The 21,525-nt window shown below is 48.5% G+C and overlaps 1 protein-coding gene across 1 annotated transcript in view; it reads right to left on the reverse strand.

The window, feature by feature from the left end:
• MYO5C (myosin VC) overlaps positions 1 to 21,525 on the reverse strand; it is a 106,917-nt gene that overhangs the window by 71,321 nt on the left and 14,071 nt on the right. Inside the window, exons 3-10 of the mRNA XM_025389939.1 lie at positions 20,495 to 20,660; positions 19,860 to 20,004; positions 16,924 to 17,080; positions 13,592 to 13,735; positions 12,781 to 12,862; positions 10,547 to 10,654; positions 4,684 to 4,790; positions 1,382 to 1,647 (exon numbers count right to left, since the gene is read on the reverse strand). Of these exons, the coding sequence (XP_025245724.1) occupies positions 1,382 to 1,647; positions 4,684 to 4,790; positions 10,547 to 10,654; positions 12,781 to 12,862; positions 13,592 to 13,735; positions 16,924 to 17,080; positions 19,860 to 20,004; positions 20,495 to 20,660 (1,175 nt within the window). The remainder of the gene's footprint in view (positions 1 to 1,381; positions 1,648 to 4,683; positions 4,791 to 10,546; positions 10,655 to 12,780; positions 12,863 to 13,591; positions 13,736 to 16,923; positions 17,081 to 19,859; positions 20,005 to 20,494; positions 20,661 to 21,525) is intronic.

Consider the following 21,525-nt stretch of genomic DNA (forward strand, 5'->3'; position numbering starts at 1 on the left):
GGACTGCTATTTAAAAATACATTTTTAAAACGCCCAAAAGAACAGGGAATAACAGAACAATTACATATTTCCACCACAGTGAAACAGGACTATTTTTAATGAGGACTATCCATTTTTAAAAGTTCACTTAAGCTTTTACTAGCTGCTCAAACACTTTCTTGGAACAAGACAAGGTAAATAATTGACTAGACTATCCCAGTAATGTATTAAGCATTTTATAACTGTTGACATGTACTATGAATTGGGAGCCATACATATTAACGTAGAATCTAAATTAGACAAAGCAACTCCCTTGAGGCACTGTCTCCCATTTGACAGCTATGGGAAAAGCTGCCTCTCCACCCGCGTGCAAGTCCAACAGCGTGGCGTGGCCCTGTCCCCTCCTCCCCAGGAGGCAGCAGCAGGGCCAGGAAGGCCAGGGCTCGGCTCTCCCCTTTGCATGGGGAATGGGGTTGAGCTGCTTTTTGCCAGGGTGTGGGGGAAGATCCCCCAATCCAGGTGGAACACTCCACGATGCCTTTCACAGGTCAATCTTCCCCCTTCTCCTGCTAAGAAACCGGGGTGGGTCCCAGGAGAGGGGCAAGGGCTGGGCACTGGGGCCAGCTGCTGAGAAAAGCCTGAGGGATAACAACCTCTGCGGAGCCCTCCATGCCAGCTTCCACTCTGGTTACTCCCCAGCAGTTTCAGCAGGAGCTGGGCCTGGGGTTTAGAGAAGGAGGACCAGGTAGAGACAATGAAAAAGAACCCAATTCCAGGATGGGATGAAAGGTAAGACCTCCGGGAGGAGGGCTGGGGAAAATCCAAGACCTTCTCACCCGAGAACGGAAAATGATTGGGGTGGCGGTGGCTGATCAGAGACCTGGGTTCAGTCCACCTCTGGCCGCTGGGCTTGGGCAAGATGCAGGCCTAGGTGACTTGTCGTCCCCTGTGATTTGAATGGGAAGGGACCCCGGGGCTCCACACTACAGGGGCCTTTGATGGGAAAAGCAGAAGCAGGAGCCTCACAACTGTGCTGGCTTTTCCCACCAGTGGAGCAACTGTGACCAAGTTATTGAGTCTTTCTAAGCCTTGGTTGTTGCAGCTCTAAAATGGGGATAGTTATGAGGTTGCTTAAGAATGAAGTGAGAAAGCCCAGGGAAGTCAGGCAGCACACAGTAAGCTCTTAACGCCAGTCATTACTAATTCAGCATCTCTTTAATGCACTTTAAATAAACGGCACCATAGCCCAGCAGAGTGTACTTAGCATCTATAGGGGCAAAAGCAGAGAGTGTTATCTTTCTAATCATGTGAAATACAAAGGCACCAGAACAAAATAATCTAAAAACCACATGGTTCTCAACATGTAAAGGAGGAAAGACAGGCTCACTGAAGAGAATCTTACCCATAAATGTCCAAAACACCAATAAAAGTGTGCTGCTTGCCTGAAAACTGCAACGCTTGGTTAATTCTCTCCACAATGAAGTCGAACAGGTGAGCATAGATCTTTTTGGCCAGTGCATCCCTGGCGTTGACAGCCTGAGGCCTGGTCATGGGTTTTACCACCGTCTCAGAGCTTGTGATGATTTTGCGATTGCACAGCCACTGAGCAACTCTGCCACTCTCCAGGCCCAGGAGCTCACAGAACACCTTCAGGTGACTGTCATCCTCCTTCAAAAACAAGCACAAGCCCCGTCAGGTGGCCCAGCCATCCAAAGCCACACAAACCCACCCGGCCCAGGCCCCTGTGCCCACACTCAGGCCTGTGCAAGAGCTGACTAGTAGCTGGCACAAGGATGTCCAGGCCTCAGGAGGTGGAGACAGACCTGGGAGTAGAGCAAGAGGGCTGCAGCGGCACGGGTCCTGCACCTGGCCCTTGGAGGACCACCCCTGCAGCAATGCCGGGGAGTCCAGGGCTGCATCTCACACTGATTTTTCATGTTAACCAAAGAATGTCCGCGGTGACTAAGGCCATGGAGGCCATCCTCCCTAGACCCCGCCCTGTTCCTGTGGATGTGGATGCAGCCCTCTCTCTTCCCTTTGTACCATCCTGGGCCACTTGTCAAGAGTGTGCACTCACGCTGCCCCACCTCGTGTGGCCAGGGGTTTGCCTGGATGATGGCCCAGGAGGTACCTGGGTGTTGCTGCCAGGCAGAAACTGGTGCGGTTCCCGTGGCTGAGCTAGTGCCTCAGCTGACATGAGGCCTGGGGTGGGACTTTTCCTGCATGCACAAAGTGAAATCTTGCTTCTCCCCCAAGCCCGGGCATGAGAGCTGCCCCGCTGGTCAGCAGATGAAAAGAGGGAAGAGGTGCTCCCATTTCCCTTCAGCCGGTGTGGACAAAGGGCTCCTGTCCTCAGGTGAGGATGTGACTCCCAGCTCCTCTCTCAGTCAGGAAAACTCCCAAGGCAGGCTCCCCTACGGGCACCATTCCAGCCCACCAGGACACCCACGTGATTGCACTAAAAAGCCTCAGGACACAGTGGAGGAAGCCATGGAAACAGCCCTGCCCCTCCCTGCGCTCTACCCACACCCCTGCAGACCAGCATCACAGTAACACAGAGCTGGCTTTGACGTGCCTGACCTCATAAGGGAGGGGACTGGCAGAGGCATTTGGTTTCCTTCCTTCTAAGAACGAACGAAACCTTCTGAGTCAAAAACAATTCAGCTGCAGGTGCTGCTATGGGAAAAAAATGCAAAAGGCAGCAGCTTTTTCAGAAAGTCAGACGGCTTTGTCCAAATTTAACGTGTCCAACGTTTCAAGTTCCTGATACAAATGGGTGGAAATGGATCCCAAATCTAGGACCAATAATTATAGGACTGGGAATTTTCCACAGATATTCTTAGAACGCAGAAAGGATTTTCTGCCAGTCAATGTTAATTCCTCCTCCAAAATGCTACCTTCACAACAAGCTTCACGGGAGAGGGCTCAGTGTGGTGGCATTTGTTGGGCAGAAATCACATTTTTAGTCTTTGGGGCTTTAGGGAAAAAAGGGCAGAAGCCCAGCTTCTCTGAGGTAACTGAGCAAAGAAACAGAGGGACCTGCCACTTCAGACACACCAGACTCTCCCCCAGGCCTCTCGTCACTTCTCTCCCTGCTTTCCCACTTGGGGAACTGACTCATTCTGGGAGGTCTGCACACCGCGGGGGGATGGGAGGGGTGCTGAGGTGAAAGCTGGAGGAGAAGAAGGAGAACTACTTCCTGGTCACGGCAACAGGCCTAAAACGCGGAGCCCAGGAGCTCACGCTCCACTCAGCTCTGCCCTCTCCCCAAACCGTTGGTAGCAGACAGCCAAGAACTCACCGGGTACACAAAATGATCAACTATTCCCATCAGTTATTTGAGGGACATGAAAATAGACATGGTTACGGACTGAATATTTGTGTCCCTCCAAAACTCAGATGTTGAAGTCCTAACCCCCAACGTGACAGTATTTGGAGATGGGGCCTTTGGGAGGTAATCAGGGTTGGCGAAAGTCGAGAGGGTGAGGCCTGCCATGATGGGATTAGTGTTCTCATAAGAGGCATCACAGTGTCTGCTCTCTCTCCACCATGAGGACGCAATGAGAAGGTGGCTGTCTAGGAGCCAGGAAGTCCTCACCAGAACCGAGCAGGCTGACACTCTGCTCTCAGACTTCCAGCCTCTAGAACTGTGAAAAAACAAATGTCTATTGTTGAAGCCAGTCAGCCTGTGGCATTTTGATATGGCATTCTGAGTTGACTAGGACAGACATGTCACTGTTAATGCAAAGCTTTAAAGGTAGGCAGATTCTATGTTTCATAGAAACATTTTTTACTTGTGTTTGTTTTCTTCTTTACATGGACATTGATGAGACTAATTAAACACATACCCCTCCCCCAAGAATCACTACTCATAGTATGTGTCATAGAAGAAACACACATTAAATTAACTTGTGTCCATTAAAGAAATCTATCACAAAACTTAAAACACATTCCCAGGAAGCCAGCACCACTGACGTCTGAGTCAAGCAGGTGTAAGGAGGTAGTGAATGTCCTTCTGCTGAAAACTACCCAGCGTCCTTAAGGTCCTACGTGGTCTGCCATCCCCCTTCTCCCTCTGGTCTCATCCACACCCTCCCTGTCACTCACCCCTGCTGTATCTCAAATGACATCTTCTGCCTGGGAGTTTCCGCACTTGCTGTTCTTCCCCCATCCACAGGTACAACCTGCTTCTTCATCCCCTTCAGGCCGCTGCCCACCACCGCCTTCCCGGAAAGGCTTTCTCTGACCACCCCACATGAAAGGCACGGCCCCTCTGCATGCCCCCTCTGCTTTACTTTCCTCTGTGCCAGCCGTCACCAGCTGCCGGAGATCACATTTGCTTGTTGTGTCTCCTCCCTACCCCTGATCATAAGCTCTCTGAAGGGCTTCTTGCTTTGTGTCGTTCACTGCTGTTTCCCCAGATGCTATGACTGTCCGTGGCACTTAGTAGGTGCTGCATACGGACTTGTTGAATAAAAGAAAAACACACAGAAGACACATTTCCCCTCCTCTACTGTTGCAAGGGGAGGAGGCTTTACTCCTTGAAGGCAACCCCTGAAAAACCCTTGCTGCCTGCTTCCTGCTAAACCAGTCTACCCAGGAGGCCGTCTATGCCTGCTGCTAAAAAGCAAAGGCAGGCCAGCTGCGAACCGGTTCCACTATGACCCTCGGACAAAGGAAAAGTAAAACAAACGAGCATCTCACACTAACTGAGGACCTCTCGTTGCCCACCGCGGTGATCTGCACGTTGCCCAGATGTAGGATGGCTGCCAGGATTTTAAAAACGTCCATCTGAAAATCCTCCTTGAAACCTGAAAACAAACATTTTCCCAGATTAGGAATACTGCATCTCTTCTCTGACTAGTAAGATGGGCACCTGGATTCATTCGAGATATGCAGGTCGCATCAGTGCCAAGCTCTGGGACAGGAATGTGAAGTGGACCCAGGGGCCTCTGGTGCACTATTCCTTCTAGTCGACCTCTGTAGACACACGTCATATGTGTCTATACACAGGTTTTCCCTGTGCCATGCCTGCTAGGAAGTTCAACACAAAAATTAATACCTGAGTAACCGTTTCACTTCAGGTTCCTCAGAGAGTCGTCCTGCCTTGATTCTGTGCTTGATTTTGAACGTTTTTCACTTTTCTTTTTGCTCACAAGCTCTCTGAATCCGTGAATTATTTTCTAGGTGGGACTGCTGGAGGGATGCCGTTTGCCCCTCCAGATCGTCTGCTCTCTGCCCCAGGGGACTTGGTATAAACCAAGGCGATGGCCTTTCATGCCCTCTGGCCTTTGGTGGGGCTTGATTCATGGGGAGCCCCGGCAGGAGAACAGAGAGAGGAGCGGAGAAGGTTCGGAGTGCATCCTCCCCAGCCGCTGTCCCTGGGAAGCTGCCTCCAGCTGGCTGCATGGCCCGAACGACAGGAGGTCACTACTCCTCTGGGACTGACTTTACCCAACTCTCCTTCTAGGCTCCAGAAACCCAGAAACACTTGGATGCCCACATGGGAAAGAGCAGTGAACAGTTCTGCTGCTGCCCCCAGGTGCCCACTGCCCCTTGTATTAGTAGATCCCCTAGACGCCCCTCACAACTTTGTAGTTGTAAATAATAAATAATCCCTCTTGTATCCTATTGTGAGCCTGCCCCATGTTTCCCATTGGGACTTTGACTGCAGTAAGTAGAATATAAATTATAACTACATACCATATTCAGTCACCATGAGGGCATTAGCACATTTCCTGGAGCCAATAAGAAAGCAAACCAGCTGCTAGAAAGGACTGTGTGTTCAGGCCGGGCGCGGTGGCTTAAGCCTGTAATCCCAGCACTTTGGGAGGCCGAGATGGGCGGATCACGAGGTCAGGAGATGGAGACCATCCTGGCGAACACAGTGAAACCCCGTCTCTACTAAGAAATACAAAAAATAGCCGGGCGACATGGCGGGCGCCTGTAGTCCCAGCTACTCGGGAGGCTGAGGCCGGAGAATGGCGTGAACCCGGGAGGCGGAGCTTGCAGTGAGCTGAGATCCGGCCACTGCACTCCGGCCTGGGCGACAGAGCGAGACTCCGTCTCAAAAAAAAAAAAAAAAGAAAAAAAAAGAAAGGACTGTGTGTTCAAACCCTGCAAATCACAGTCTAGACCTGCACGCTGTGAGCCCGGTGATGCCAGGTCGAGATCCCCCCAGTGTGTGTTAATGACACTGTGGTGACCTGAGGAGCTGAGAGATGCGCGCGGGCTGGCAGGCAGGCTCATCCACACCAGGCAGGCTGCCTGGTCCACCCTGAATGGACACCGGAATGGAAGCCAGTGACCCCTCATTTGAGGATACCTGGAGTTTGCATTAGCAGGTAGGTCATGTTCTTTAACAATTTCAAAACCTACTTTTTTTTTTTTTTTTTTTAGACAAGGTCTCACTCTGTTGTCCAGCCTGGAGTGCAGTGGCATGATCATGGCTCACTGCAGCCTTGACCTCCTAGGCAAGTAATCCTCCCACCTCCGCCACCTGAGTACCTGGGACTACAAATGTGTGCCACCACACCCAGCTAACTTTGTGTAGAGATGGGGTTTCGCCATGTTGTCTAGGCTGGTCTTGAATGCCTGGGCTCAAGTGGTCCACCCTCCTCGGCCTCCCAAAGTGCTGGGATTATAGGCATGAGCCACTGCACCTGGCCCAGAGTCTCCTGTACTACAAAGATTAAATAAAATCAGTCTCAAAAGCTTTCAATCCAAGAACACAGGGAAGACTCCAGCTCCAGCTGAGTCCAGGCACTTGCTGCCTTTCCATTTGGAGGTAACTCCTCCATCTGAAGGACAGATGTGTCCAACAGAAGCACACCCCTAGGCCTCCACCACAGTAATGACAGGCAAGTGACCACGAGCAGCAACTAAAAACGCCAGGTGCAGGAGCCTCCATCCTGGCACTCCTCCCTGCTTTCTGTGATCCATAACTAAATCCCTCAACTACTCCAGGCCTTCCAGAAACGCAAAAGGGAGATGACAACTCCAAAGCAGTAATATGAAAGAAAGAATTCAAGACCTGTGTTAAGTAATCACCCTTAGTGAGCCTGTCACACAAAAGCAATGCCAGCCTGAATCAGATTTCCAGGGGGAGCTCACTGGTCAAGTTCCTAGCGCCTGAGGTCCCGGAGACAGCCTGATTCCAAGGTGTTCGTCCCATCAGAGAGCAAGGGGCATAGCAACACTCAAATGGCAGGGATCAGTGGATGAATCACGTGAGAAAGACACAGCAGAAGAGCAGAGGAGAGGGACTTTTTAATCAAAACGCATCCTCTCGCACTTCTCCAGTGGTAATCTCAATGCCAGCTGAGGGACCTCAGCAGCAGAAGCGAGGGGAAGGCAAACGCAACACCGCCTCAGGCACTGTCCTCGGTATTTTCCACCCATCAGCTCCTCTCATGCTCACTGCAACCACAGGAAGGAATCCTAGTATTGTTCCCATCTCACAGAAGAGGAAACTAAGGCACAGGAAGGTTAGGGAACTCACCCGAGATCACACTGAGTAAGGCATATCTAAGCAGTTTAACGCCAGTGCCCACCACAGTATGAGAAAAGACCCACAGCATTCATGAGCCATCTAGCTTCACCCTAGCGTGTCTAAACAGAGAAGTCCCTGATGACCTCGTGCAAGGTGAAGGAAAAGTGTGAGCAGGGTCGCTTGCTGAGGTATCCTCATTTGAAGGCAGAGGTGCAGGCAACAGGTGCAGTGGCCCCAACCTCTTACCACCTGCCCACTTCACACAGCACAGCAGGCGGCCATCACCATTAACGCTGTGAGAGGACACAGTACTCCACCTCTCTACAAAACTCCAGAGGGCTTTGTCTAAAACATCTAGGTCTGTGCACAGGCTAAGTGTCCAGGGCCAACCCCGCACATGCGGGGTCCTGAGGGTGAGTGCCTCTCTCGCCTTGTCCCAGTCTTGGCCCTGGGACTGAGGAATGTGATATGGAAATCTGTAAACATAACCTAAGTTGTGTGATACACGGGGGCAAATGGCTGCAAATTGCTTATCTCCAAAAATTAGAAAAGGTTTCATGGAAGAAGAGACGGTTTTACTCAGAGTATGGTGAGGGTTTGGACAACTGGGAATGTAGAGAGCTAGAAGGCAGGGAGTAGCAGTTACCACGCACCAGCTACGTGCTTGGCCTGGTGCTGGGGACTTTCACATACACTTCCTCGCCAGTTGTCACGAAAGGTAAGGTGTGCTGCCACTCACAGATCGAGACACCAAGTCTTGGCTGGGCACGGTGGCTCATGCCTATAATCCCAGCACTCTGGGAGGCAGAGGCGGGTGGATCACCTGAGGTCAGGAGTTCAAGATCGGCCTGGGCAACATGGTGAAACCCCGTCTCTACTAAAAATACAAAAATTAGCTGGGGGCGGTGGCGTGTGCCTGTAATCCCAGCTGCTCAGGAGGCTGAGGCAGGAGAATTGCTTGAGCCCCAGAGGCAGAGGTTGCAGTGAGCTGAGATTGCACCATTGCACTCCAGCCTGGACGACAGAGCGAGACTCCGTCTCAAAAAAAGACACCAAGTCTCAGAGTGGTACTTAGACTCATACCAACTAGGATTTGAATTCACGTTCATTTGATCCCAAAGCCTACTCGATTTGCCCTACATTATCTTGCTGTGAGGAGGACATGATAGAGGTGAGAGACAGTAGAAGGATCAGGGAGATGACAGTGGGCAGGGCAGGGCATATCCTTCAGCCCAGCCAGAGTTTGGCCACCTGTCCCCTCCTCACGCACCGAGCCCACTCTCCATGGAGTAGATTATACAGAGATTGAAATGACGACTATAATTATTTTCAGAAAATGTGAATCAGTGCCAAAAGTGTTTATCTTATTATTACAAAATGTTCAAATTGCCCTTCTCCTTGAAGCAGGTTTGAGGGAACAGAGTCTGATGGTGATTTTGCTTAGAAAACCATCTTGTTTTCACTTTCCATTATCCAGCTGTGATCGTCTTACCTATTCCTTCGATATATTTAACCTGAAATTCTTAGCTTTTTACATTCAGATACAGTCAACTAGGCTACAAGAATGAAAGCACTTAGAATGAATTGGTGGGAGATTTCAGCAAGAGAGATTTCAGCAAGACGTAGAAATGACTGGCTGGGTGCGGTGGCTCACACCTGTAATCCCAGCACTCTGGGAAGCCGAGGCAGATGGATCACGAAGTCAGGAGCTCGAGACCATCTTGGCCAACACGGTGAAACCCCGTCTCTACTAAAATACAAAAAATTACCCAGGCATGGTGGTGCGTGCCTGTTATCCCAGCTACTTGGGAAGCTAAGGCAGGGGAATTGCTTGAACCGGGGAGGCAGAGGTCGTGCCACTGCACTCCAGCCTGGCGACAAAGCAAGATTTCGTCTCAAAAAAAAAAAAAGAAAAGAAGAGAGAAAGAAAGAAATGGCCAACGGCCTCACCCTGATCAAAAGCTTTGACTGGCAGCTTCATGTGGATGTCTAGACTCATACAGAATGGGAGAGCGAGTGCCTGTTTCTGTAAACACCATCTGGTAGACAGCCTTTCTGAACATGAGCTCTGTGTGGGAAAAGTAAGGCGAGAAGGACTGGGAGCAACTGGCTGTGCTGTGAGAGTCGTGCCTGCTCCACCTGTGCCGGCATCCGAGCAACAGAAGATGGGGTTTTCTGTACAAAATGAGATGCTTGAAGACCCTGGAGTGCAAAAGCCAGTTCTACTCTGAATCCGCCGCCTAACGTTGGGTAAAATCACTTCCCATCTCTGTGCCTTAGTTTCCCGCTTATAAAATGGGAGAAACAGCAGCACTGACTTCCTAGGGTGGTTGTAGGGATTGAATGAGTTCACACAGGGGTATGAAGTGCTTAGGATGGTGCCCAGCACATTGTAAGCTCCAGATAAGTGCTGTCATTACTGTCATCATCGGGAGACCTATGAAGGCCACAGAGGGCCAACGTTCCACTTCTGAACCGAATCGGACCTTGGCTTCACCAGTCATCCTTGTATTCAGCCTAGAAGAGCTTACAGCAGTCACATGGCTTGCAGCCCATGCCTCTGACAGTGAGCCAGGAAGGCTGAGGGAAAAAAAGGGTTAATTTCTAGCTCTTTTAAGGGAAAAGCAGTCTTGACCACTTAGTCTCCAAATACGTTCTGATGGTTTGTCCTAAAATTAGAATTGATTAGGAGCCTTCAGAACACACATATGCTGGGAATCCCCTTTTAATTTTTTTTTTGAGATGGAGTCTTGCTCTGTCGCCAGGCTGCAGTGCAGTGGTATGATGTTGGCTCAATGCAACCCTCCGCCTCCTGAGTTCTAGGGATTCCTCTGCCTCAGCCTCCTGAGTAGCTGGGACTACAGATGCCCACCACCATGCCCGGATAATTTTTTGTATTTTTCATAGAGACTGGTTTCACCATGTTGGCCAGAATGGTCTTGATCTCCTGACCTTGTGATCCACCCGCCTCGGCCTCCCAAAGTGTTAGGATTACAGGCGTGAGCCACCATGCCTGGCCTTAATTTTTTTTTAAGAGAAAATGGCTACATCCTCGGATGGGATATTTGCTCTTACCTAGTAGCGTGAAGGTCTTTTGAGTCTCCACCATTTCAGCTCGATCATTCACACCCTCAATGACAGTATTGCCTCCCATTCTCGTATAATTAAATTCTTCGGCACTCCCTGAAATCAAAAAGTAAGATTTGTTATGTCTGTAACACAGAAATTTGGACATACACATTTATCAGAAGAAGGGAAGTTCATACTTAGTAAGCTGTGTCATGCACTTTACACAGTTTATTCTATTTATTCCTTAGAACTCTGCATTACAGCCAGGTGTGGAGGCTCATGCCTGTAATCCCAGTACTTTGGGAGCCTGAGGCAGGGGCTTGCTTGAACCCAGGAGTTCAAGACCAGCCTGGGCAAAAGGGCAAAACCCCAACTCTACAAAAATTTAGCTGGGCATGGTGGCACATGCCAATGGTCCCAACTATTCAGGAGGCTGACGTGGGAGGATCATTTGAGCCCAGGAGTTCGAGGCTGCAGTGAACCATGCTGGTACCACTGCACCCCAGCCTCGGTGACCCTGTCTCAAAAAAACAAAAACAAAACAACATAAAAAGAATTCTACATTACAGACGCAGAAGCTAAGACTCAGAAAAGTGAAGTAACTTTCTCAAGTTCCCATACCTGATGGCACGCAAGAATTTAAATGCAGGCCTAACTCTAAAGCTCATGGTTTTTGTTCCTGCACCCAACATTTTTATGTAGCTTTACTGAAGTTTACTGAATGTACAATAAACTGCATGTTTTTTTTTTTTTTTTTTTTTTTTTTTTGAGACGGAGTCTCGCTCTGTCGCCCAGGCTGGAGTGCGGTGGCGCGATCTCGGCTCACTGCAAGCTCCACCTCCCGGGTTCACGCCATTCTCCCGCCTCAGCCTCCGAGTAGCTGGGACTACAGGCGCCTGCCACCACGCCCGGCTAGTTTTTTGTATTTTTAGTAGAGACGGGGTTTCACCATGTTAGCCAGGATGGTCTCGATCTCCTGACCTCGTGATCCACCCGCCTCGGCCTCCCAAAGTGCTGGGATTACAGGCTTGAGCCACCGCGCCCGGCTAAACTGCATGTTTAACACGTACAATTTGATAAACTTTTGACATGCATATACTCTTATAAAACCATTAGAACAATCAGGATGACTATACACACACACACACACACACACACCCCTAATGTTTAAATAGTAGAGGATCTTTCAGAAAGCCCTTCTGCAAGTTCGCTATTCATATTCTGTTTGGTAGACAAGGCCAAGGATATTACCTTCATGTGAAATCTGCAGAAATTTAGATTCTAAGAGCACAAGCAATTTCTCCAAAACTAGAGAGTGTGTGAGTTCAACTCCAACATACTAGAAGTTATCTCCGACAATTCTCATCTACCAGCATAGCACAAATGGCTAAGGCAGGAGAGCCATGACAGCACAGGGCTCGGGGCCTTTTGTATTGAAGGACAAACAGCCCTATGCTTTAGCCATCTCTGGAATATAATCAATTATGACTACAAATAATGAATGACCTTGAGCCATCAAATTATGATAGAGGTGGTTTGTTTTAAAAAATGGGTTAACATGTCATACATGGTAGAAAAACAACTATCTATGCATGTTCAAATAAAATGGAAGGTTTGGTGACGCCATATGTTCCAGCTGTCAGGAGCTCTTAATCAGGTGGTTCTAGCTGGAGGAGCACAAACACACAATGAGCTTTTTTTTTTTTTTTTTTTTTGAGATGGAGTCTTGCTCTGTTGCCTAGGCTGGAGTGCAGTGGTGTGATCTCGGCTCACTGCAACCTCCCTCTCCCGGGTTCAAGCAATTCTTCTGCCTCAGCCTCCCAAGTAGCTGGGGCTACAGGTGTGTGCCACCACACCCGGCTAATTTTTGTATTTTTAGTAGAGACAGGGTTTTGCCACGTTGGCCAGGCTGGTCTTGAACTCCTGACCTCAGGTGATCCGCCCACCTTGGCCTCCCAAAGTGCTGGGATTACAGGTGTGAGCCACCACGCCAGGCCCAATGAGCTTTAAAAATAACCTCAGGCTTAAGAGTGCCCTCTCTCTCTAAACTCATCCCCCCAGCCCTAATCCAGCCCCTTAATTAGATGCACCAATTCTGTCCTTGAAACCAAAGAATCTTATATCTTTGGGCAAATACTTAAAAAAAAAAAAAAAGACATATTAGTATAAGAAGAAAGTTAACCTAGAATTTAAGCCCCCACATAAAAGAGAGACCCTTCCACACACGATCCATCACATACCCAATTTAAGATGTTTAAATTCCGACTGCTGTGCAGATGCACAAAGCTGATAGAAAATGTGGTAATTTCGTTCATTTTCCGACTGTAAGATAAAGAAATGTCCTCAAAATTACACCAAATCCTCACAAGCAAAAATGCCACGTTTTTAACTAGAGAATCTTAGATGTCTAACCTGGATGGATAATTATCTGTCTGGGATGTGATCTGGCCAGTCCACAAGAGGCCCTTCCTCTCAACTGAGAACCGGGTGGCCTGAGATGGCCTTCCAAGTAACGAGTAACCCAGAGGAAGTGTTATTAAATGAAAATATCCCATGGAATAGGAATGACATAACTCATCCTAGTGAAATTTTTAGAAACTTCCTGCAATACAAGGTTTACTGTTGCTCTCCTCCTGGGCCAAAACGGTGAGAATTTTCTCCATTTTACTGGCAGAAAAGCCTTTCTCTTAAAACCGCCTCGATAGCTCTGATCCCATTCCCTTTCTGATAGGAAAGCCAGTCTGTCAGCTTTGTCTATTTCAAACAGTTTTTGTACTCTAGAAAGAGATACTTGCTTTTTAAACTATAAGGATTTTGTAAATCCCCCAAATTAAAAAGTCATAACCTCTTCCTACAGTCATACAACTCACCTGATACTACACCTATTCACCATCAAGTTTTAATCAACAGAAAAAAGAATCCAAACTGCAAATGAAAGATAAGAAAACCCTAGTCTTCAATTCATAGCATAGTGTAGCCTGCCTGAGTATATATAATAAGAATGTAATTGTAAATAATGCTCAAAAAGTTGGGGAAAAATTTAATACTTACTTGAAAGACAACTCTGGATTTCTCCAGGAGGTAAGTTCTCATGTTGGCTCCTATAATTTGATTTTGTTCATCAAAACTGATTTCTGTGTATTTCCCAAACCGACTACTATTGTCATTGCGGGTGGTCTTGGCATTTCCGACGGCCTAAAAAAACATAACTCTTCTGAAATAACAACATTAAAAGATTTTTGCCTCAACGTTATTGCAGGAGTTTTTAGTCAAATGCAATTCCGTACCCGAGGGGAAGGTCTGATTGGCAGAGGGAGGTCTGGGGAAAGAAAGCAACCCCAGGCTGGCAGGGAACATGACCAGTCCCGAGCCTGCTGCTCAAACCTCTCCTCGGTCCCACTGGCAGACACTGGGGAAGACCAGAAAGAGCACAGGTTCTGATGTTTCAGGGCCCTGGGTTCTATCTTTGCTATCTGTGTAATGTCTTACAAGTTAGTTCACTGGCTAGGTGCGGTGGCTCACGCCTGTAATCCCAGCACTTCAGGAGGCTGAGGCGAGAAATTCACTTGAGGCCAGAAGTCTGAGACCAGACGAGGCAAAACAGTGAGACTCCCATCTCTACAAAACACAAAAAAATTAGCCAGGCACGGTGGCATGTGCCTGTAGTCCTAGCTACTTAGACAGCTGAGGTGGGAGGATTGCTGGAGCCCAGGAGCTGGAGGCTGTAGTGAGCTATGATTGCAGCACTGCACTCCAGCCTGGATAACTCAGCAAGACCCTGTCTCAAAAACAGGGGGTAGTTCATCTTTCCAGGTCTTAATCTCCCTATCTGTAATATGAGAATAATAAGCAACTTACTGTTATGGACTGAATGTTTGTGTCCTCCCAAAATCCTCATGCTGGAATCCTAACCCTATGTGTCGGTATGGTAAGGTGGGCCTTTGGGAAGTAATGATGTCACGAGGATAGAGCCCCTGGGAGTGGGATTTTAATGCCTACATAACAGGGATCCCAGACACCTCTCTTGCTCTCTTTCTGCCATGTAAGGGTACCGTGAGAAGACAGCAGGCAGGCACCCAGAAGAGAGGCCTCACCAGAACCTGACCCCTGCTAGCACCCTGATCTTGGACTTCCAGCCTCCAGAACTGTGAAAAATAAATTTCTGTTGTGTATAAGCCACCTGGTCGATGACACTAAAGTATATTATACTAAAGTATATTATACTTATTATTGTAACAGCAGCCCAGACTGACCAGAACACTTACACAATTGGGAGGGTTAAATGAGAGAATATGAGGTGCCTCAACTCACTCAGGCCCCAAATGCCTAGGATGCTCAATTAAAAGTTCACGGCTGGGCGCGGTGGCTCAAGCCTGTAATCCCAGCACTTTGGGAGGCCGAGGCGGGCGGATCACGAGGTCAGGAGTTCGAGACCATCCTGGCTAACACGGTGAAACCCCGTCTCTACTAAAAAATACAAAAAACTAGCCGGGCGAGGTGGTGGGCGCCTGTAGTCCCAGCTACTCGGGAGGCTGAGGCAGGAGAATGGCGTAAAAACCCGGGAGGCGGAGCTTGCAATGAGCTGAGATCCGGCCACTGCACTCCAGCCTGGGCGACACAGCGAGACTCCGTCTCAAAAAAAAAAAAAAAAAAAAATTAAAAGTTCACATCTTTCATCCAACCTTTATTCCAATCCTTACTCCTTACTGCTTCCACTTAACCAAAAGACTTAACCAAAAGACACTTAACCAAAAGACAACCACTTAACCAAAAGACAACCACTTACAAGCTTTCCACTTAACCAAAAGACTGCTCCTTCTCATCCCTCCCACTCTCTGGGCAGGATTTTTGCTTTTTACTTCTGTTCTTCAATTTCATCTCTCCTCTGCCCCTCCCCACCCTCTCTTGAGCACCCTCTTTCTAGATGGACCCTGCCCAGGTCATCATGCTGCCTGTCAACATGTATTTACTGAGCACCTACTATGTGCCATGCGCTCGGTGAACCAAATATAGTCCTGCCTTCGGAGTGTACAGTCTAGTGGGGGAGACAAACCCTAAATATTTACACAAAATTATCCACTGGGCATTTAATTTGCCACTGGCTCTTGATAACTTTTATTTTGGGACGGGGTCCCGCTCTGTCATCCAGGCTGGAGTGCCAGTGGTGCAATCTTGGCTCACTGCAACCTCCACCTCCTGACTCAAGCAATCTACCTACCTCAGCCTCTTGAGTAGCTGGGACTACAGACATGTGCCACCATACCTGGCTAATTTTTTGTATTTTTGGTAGAGATGGGGTTTCATCATGTTGCCCAGGCTGATCTGGAACTTCTGAGTTCAAGAAATTCACCCACCTCAGCCTCCCAAAGTGCAGGATTATAGATGTGAGCCACTGCACCCAGCCTTGATAACTTTTCTATTGGTATCTTGGATTGTAATTTATGTTTCTAAGAAGGTTATGCCTCTGAACTACGAGCTTTGCAGTGTTTCTTAGTACCCCCTCCCCACTTATGTTTCTATTGAATTTTAAAATATTCTTACGTTAGGTTAGAAGAATCTTAACTTGGAGATTGGGTCTCATTCTTTTCCATCACTTCCCACATTAGCTACACAGTGGCTTCAACAGAGTAGATGGTCTGATAAATATTCACTGAGGATTTTGATTTGAGAAAACAGGGAGAAGAGGTCTACGAGTCTAATGTTCTTAATTATTTGCTTTGCTTCCAAAGAAATTCAAATCAATCCTCTTCCCATTTTGCAGGGCAGCTGGAGTTGGCTTGCGGGGCCCTCCTCTGTCCCTTTTGGGTGCCCCTTCTTCCTTGAGGGCTGTCTCCTCACCCCTGGGCACTGTCACGGTTGGTCTTGCCCACTCCCTGTCCCAGTCAGCAGTGTGCTGATGAACTGGCTCTTGGGGAGGGCAGGAGGAAGAGTCTTTACATGTGGCCTTTGCCAAGGCAGAAGGTATAAATTCTCCTCCCATGACTGACGTCAAATGACCAAGGTTTATCAATCAGCTTGCAAAACTCCTGAATATTTTAACAATCAGCTCATGAAAGCTGATGCCAGCTGGTTGGAGAACACCAGTGATTTCAGTGCACCAGTGATGTTTGGTTTTCCCCTGGGATGTAAATGTAAACAGAGGACTCCTGGAATCTGATGGTAGATTTCCAGCCCAGGAGGTATAGCAGGAGAGAGTCTTGAAAGCAGCAATTCTGCCCCCATCTCCTTCAAATCACACCAGCAAATAGGCTTCCTGGGTCTTTCCTGCCCTCACTTCTTTAGTCTTTAAAGGGTGGGAACTTGAATTAGCCAGGAGAGCACAGAACCTAACCAACCCCCATTTCCATCATCAACACATGGCTGCCTTCCGCAGCGGTACGCACCTCGGTGATGGGATTGGACGCCAGGACCTTGTCCTCCACGTGAGCGTTGCTGCCAGATTTGCTGACGGTGGCGAAGTACCTCATGGCATAGCGAGCTGACACTGTCTTTCCAGCACCCGACTCTCCGCTTACAATTATGGACTGGTTTCTGTTGTTTCTAAAGCAAATAAAAGAGTTTTCAAATGTTAGTTTCTTCCCATTAAAGAGGACCTGTATTTATTGAGTACCCCAAAATTACTGAGGGGCCCCAACACCAACCCCAGGTTCAATGTCCCAGTAAGAGAACTCACAGGACTCAGCATACAGTCATCCTCACAGCTAAGACTGACTGCAGCAAGAGGATACAGAGCAAAAGCAGCAAGGGGAAAAGGCATGCGGGGCGAGGTCCAGTGGAACCTGGGTGCAAACTTCCAGGGGTCCTCTCCCAGTCGGGTCACACAGGACACGCTCAATTCCTCCAGCAAGGAATTTGACGGCACATGTGAAATGCTGGCTGCGAGGGAAGCTCATCAGAGATGCAGTGCCCACCTTCTGCCTGGCACATGCCAACATTCCAGACTCCCAGGAGGAAAGCGGGTATTCAGCATAAAGCACATTGTTTACACAAACAGCTTGAGTTTAGGTAAAATGAGCCACTTTATCAACCAAGAAATGTCAGGAACTGTCATGAAATCAGAGGCCAGCCACGGGCCACCTTGCAAGCAGGCCTCTAAAGATAGCAGCCTCAGGCCTTATGTCAACTCCTTTCTGCACATCCCACTTAAATATAAAAACATTTCAAGGACATTATTTTGAGAGCAATTATTCAAAAGATGCTTGGGAACATATGCGCTCTGTAAGCCAACATGCTCTGTTATATAATTTAGAGATTTTAAAAAATGCACTAAACTTTTCATGTCATAAGATCGTGACGGTGGAAGCTTCTAACGCGGCTCTGTGGATGTGGCACCGCTCACATGCCAGGTGCTGAGTGAATACAGATTCTCATTTAAGCTTCACGAAAATCCTACGACATAGATCTCTCTCTTACAGAGGAGTAAAATGGTGACCGTGGGTGGAGTGACTTGACCCAGAGCACAGAGCCACAGCCTCCCATGTGAATGCTGGAGAAGACTTTGGGTACACAGCCCTGGTCCAATATTTTCATTTCAGAGACAAGATGAAGACTCCGAGAAGGGGAATGACATGCTCAGTGTCCCTCAGGGCATAGAACAGGGCTTCAGTAATCCCAGTCCTGTTCTACAGCCCTGAGGGACACTCCCTGTCTAGCATCAAATAAGGCCAACACGAGCCTGCTTTAGGCTCTGTTCTGTTACTGCAGTTACACAGACCGTCAAGGAGAAACTGGCTCTTCAGAGCTGAACTGAGCACAGCCCTACAGCGCCAAAGAGCTCATCCCACTGATACCCAGACCCTAATCACCATAATACCTGGGAGACCTGCAGGGAGCCAGGGAAAAATCTCAGAACCGTGGAGGTTTTAGGGTGAGAAGGAATCTTGCTGCAGCAGAAGCTACTAATTCTCTACCCAGTATTCACTCGCATTCTCCTCTTCCTTCTTAGGGACTAGGCCCCAGTGGCCAGGCAGTGCCCCGCTGTGCATATGAAAGACTGCACATCCCAGCCTCCCTGTGTGAGTGAGGTCCTGGCCGATGAGCTGTGAGCAGAAGCGCTTTGTGGGGTTTCTGGAGAATCTCCCTAACCTGGAGGGCTGTACCCTTCCCCTCATATGCCTTGTCACCTAGAATATGGAAGACAGAGCTGAGCACTAGCTTGTCCCTGAGGATGCCTGCCCCACCCCAGGGACAGGGAGCTGCACAGCACCGGGTCTCTGATGACTGTGAAGAAGCTCGGTCTATCCCCAGACTGCCCATTAGACGGCTCTGCAGGAAAGCAGCACATGTTCTACCTCATGGAAGCTACCACCTGCCCCCTCATTATAAGCAGCAGAACCAGGAATGGGTGCCCTCTGAGAGTCCAGCTCACAGACAAAGACATAAAGCAGAGGGAGCTCAGGAGCTGCGGCTGGGGTTATGCAGTAAAGACTTAGGTAAAGAGTCAGCAGGTCCAGGTCCGGTGCCTCGGATTTCCTATCTGTGAAAAGTGCGCAATGAAGTCAGTCGACTTCACAGGAGTGCTGTAAGACTCAAGGGAGACCACTGTATGCGAAAGTTCTTTTGCAAACTGTAAAGGCAGCTACAAAGATAGGGTGGTGTTTTTATTCTCCATACCTTACAGATGAAGACACTGAAGCCAAAAGTGATGGTTATGGGAAAAATAAACTAGAGTTTAAACATCCAAGCACAAATCCCAGGATCTGCCTTTTACTTGCTGCCTAACCTCAGTTGGTTATTCCCTGAAACTGTTTACCACCCACACATCTGCATCATGGGCTATTCTGAGGCCATCCCAGATGACATATGGGAATGTGTGTGTGGTGCCTCATTCGCAGGAGGCTTTCCATACATGTGCGCTAGTGAAACAAGAACTCCACGGGGCCCTACAAACACCTAGCAGTGAAATCAGGATAAAACTCCAAGTCTCCTGCACCTAAAACCTCCTGCAGCTAAATCCCCTGTCATCAGATTCTGCTTCCTGGAATGGGTTAAAAAAAAAAGCTTAAACATCTCATAGCAGAGATTAAATCAACACTCCTCCAACCAAACACACTGCAAGAAAAGGATCTGCTATTCCCAAACTGGTAGGACTGCCTCGACTACCTTGAAGGAACAAAACCCAGGAAACTCAGTCCTGACAGGTCAGGTGCATGGAACAGTCGTTTGCTATTCATTCCAGGTAGTCGGCTCGACAAAGCACCATCTCTGGCCTATCTCTTTTAATGAGCCCAACCTAGGTATCTCCCCTCCACTGTGATGGTCTGGCAAATGCAGGGAGCATTGGCAGAGCAAGGGGAAGTCCAGCTTGGCAGGAAGCTACCTGGCCATCTGCTTGTATGCCTCTTCTGCCACGGCAAATATGTGTGGGTCCATATCGCCCATGTTCTGCCCGCTGTAGGCGTGGATGATGGCATCTCCGTATATTGGCAACTGCTTGTAAGGATTCATGGCCACCAAAATGATTCCTGGGGAAAGATGTTAGATGCAGTTAAAAGATTCTTACTGCCACCTGCCTCTCCAGTTTGTTTTTTTTAAGAAACCCCAGCTCTGTCACTTATTACACCTTCTGTGTGACTTTGGGCAAGTCACTTCATGCACTGAATTAATTCCCTGCCAGTCACCTACACCCTCCGGCTGGTCTGATGGTTGGATGACAGGACAGGTGGAAATGCTCCCAAACGGAAACATCTTTGCAGTTCACAATGTAAGTAATATCATTGCCCAAAATAAGTAATAAATGTATCAAATCCGATGAGAAACCCAAACACAAGCTTTGTTACATCTCTTTTTCTCGGTAGTCCAGTCTTAGTTCTTGTTGAAGACTCTCCCCACCTAGATACTTCTTTGTACAACAAACTCTGGGTGCTCAGTATAAACATAAAACAACCAGGAGGCTCCAGACAGCAAGCTTCCATTCCAGTGCCATTCCTTACTTCCTAGAATTGCTCTCCTTACCACTGTAGGTGTAAATGAGTTTGGATTCTGCAAAGCGGATCCTGAGGTTGTGGAGCACCGCGGGCTCATGGAGATAGCTGAGAGCCGTGAGGTCATTCTCGCCCACGAGGATGTCAGGATTCCGAAGTGGAGGTAGAGATTCTGGATTGACGGAATAATCCAGCTCCTATGGACAAAGATAAAAGGAAAGCTCTGGAAATAGAAGATTTTTGGCGTTCTGTTGAAGCACTGTTTTTATTTCCAGAGTCATCACTGACACTAAAAAGCAAATGTATGTATAGCAACAAGAAAATCTTCACAGCTGACTCCTGGAATGATGAAAAGTAGGAGCAGGGGACTAGGGCACTGGCTATGTGCACTGGGGCAAGTCACTCGCCCTCTCTAGGCCTCATTTCTCTCATCTGCGAAGAGGAGCTAGACCAGACCACGGGTCCTTAGAGCTACAGAGGCCTCAATAAGGGGTGCTGGGGAAGCTACATGGGCAGAGATCCAGGTGCCCCATTCCTGAATCTCCCACAGGGGTCTACCTGTATGTGGTTTCAATGTTGAGGTCATGCAAGTTTTCGTTTGAAAACAAGATGCTGCAGCTAAAATGACACAATGACCTAAGGTCCCTTTAACTCTAAGGTTGTTGAGTCTCTGCTCAAAGTTGACACACTTGGTGGTGACAGATACCTAAAGGAGTCGGTGCAGGTGGTGGTCTCTCCGTGACAGGCCCCTGCTGCAGGTGTCTCCTGTCTGCAGTCGCCCACATGCCCGAGGGCTCACGGCTCCCCCAGCAGGGCTGTCTATTCCTATCACTCTCAGCCCTGGGCCAGGGAATCTTCCCAGGCTTGCTCCTCTTCTGCTAAATTTAACCTAGTATTCCTAAAGCGGCTGCCTTCGCAGAATGAAGGTGAGGCGAGCAGGTCCCGTGGCATCTGTGCCACAGACGACTGGGCCTTTCCAATGTCAGAGTATTCTAATTCCTACACTCCTGTTTCACTGCTGGGGGACGTGAAGCCCAACTAAAGCGACTTGAGCAGGTCACC

This window comes from Theropithecus gelada, chromosome 7a, assembly GCF_003255815.1.
Source record: "Theropithecus gelada isolate Dixy chromosome 7a, Tgel_1.0, whole genome shotgun sequence".
NCBI classification, from domain to species: domain Eukaryota; kingdom Metazoa; phylum Chordata; class Mammalia; order Primates; family Cercopithecidae; genus Theropithecus; species Theropithecus gelada.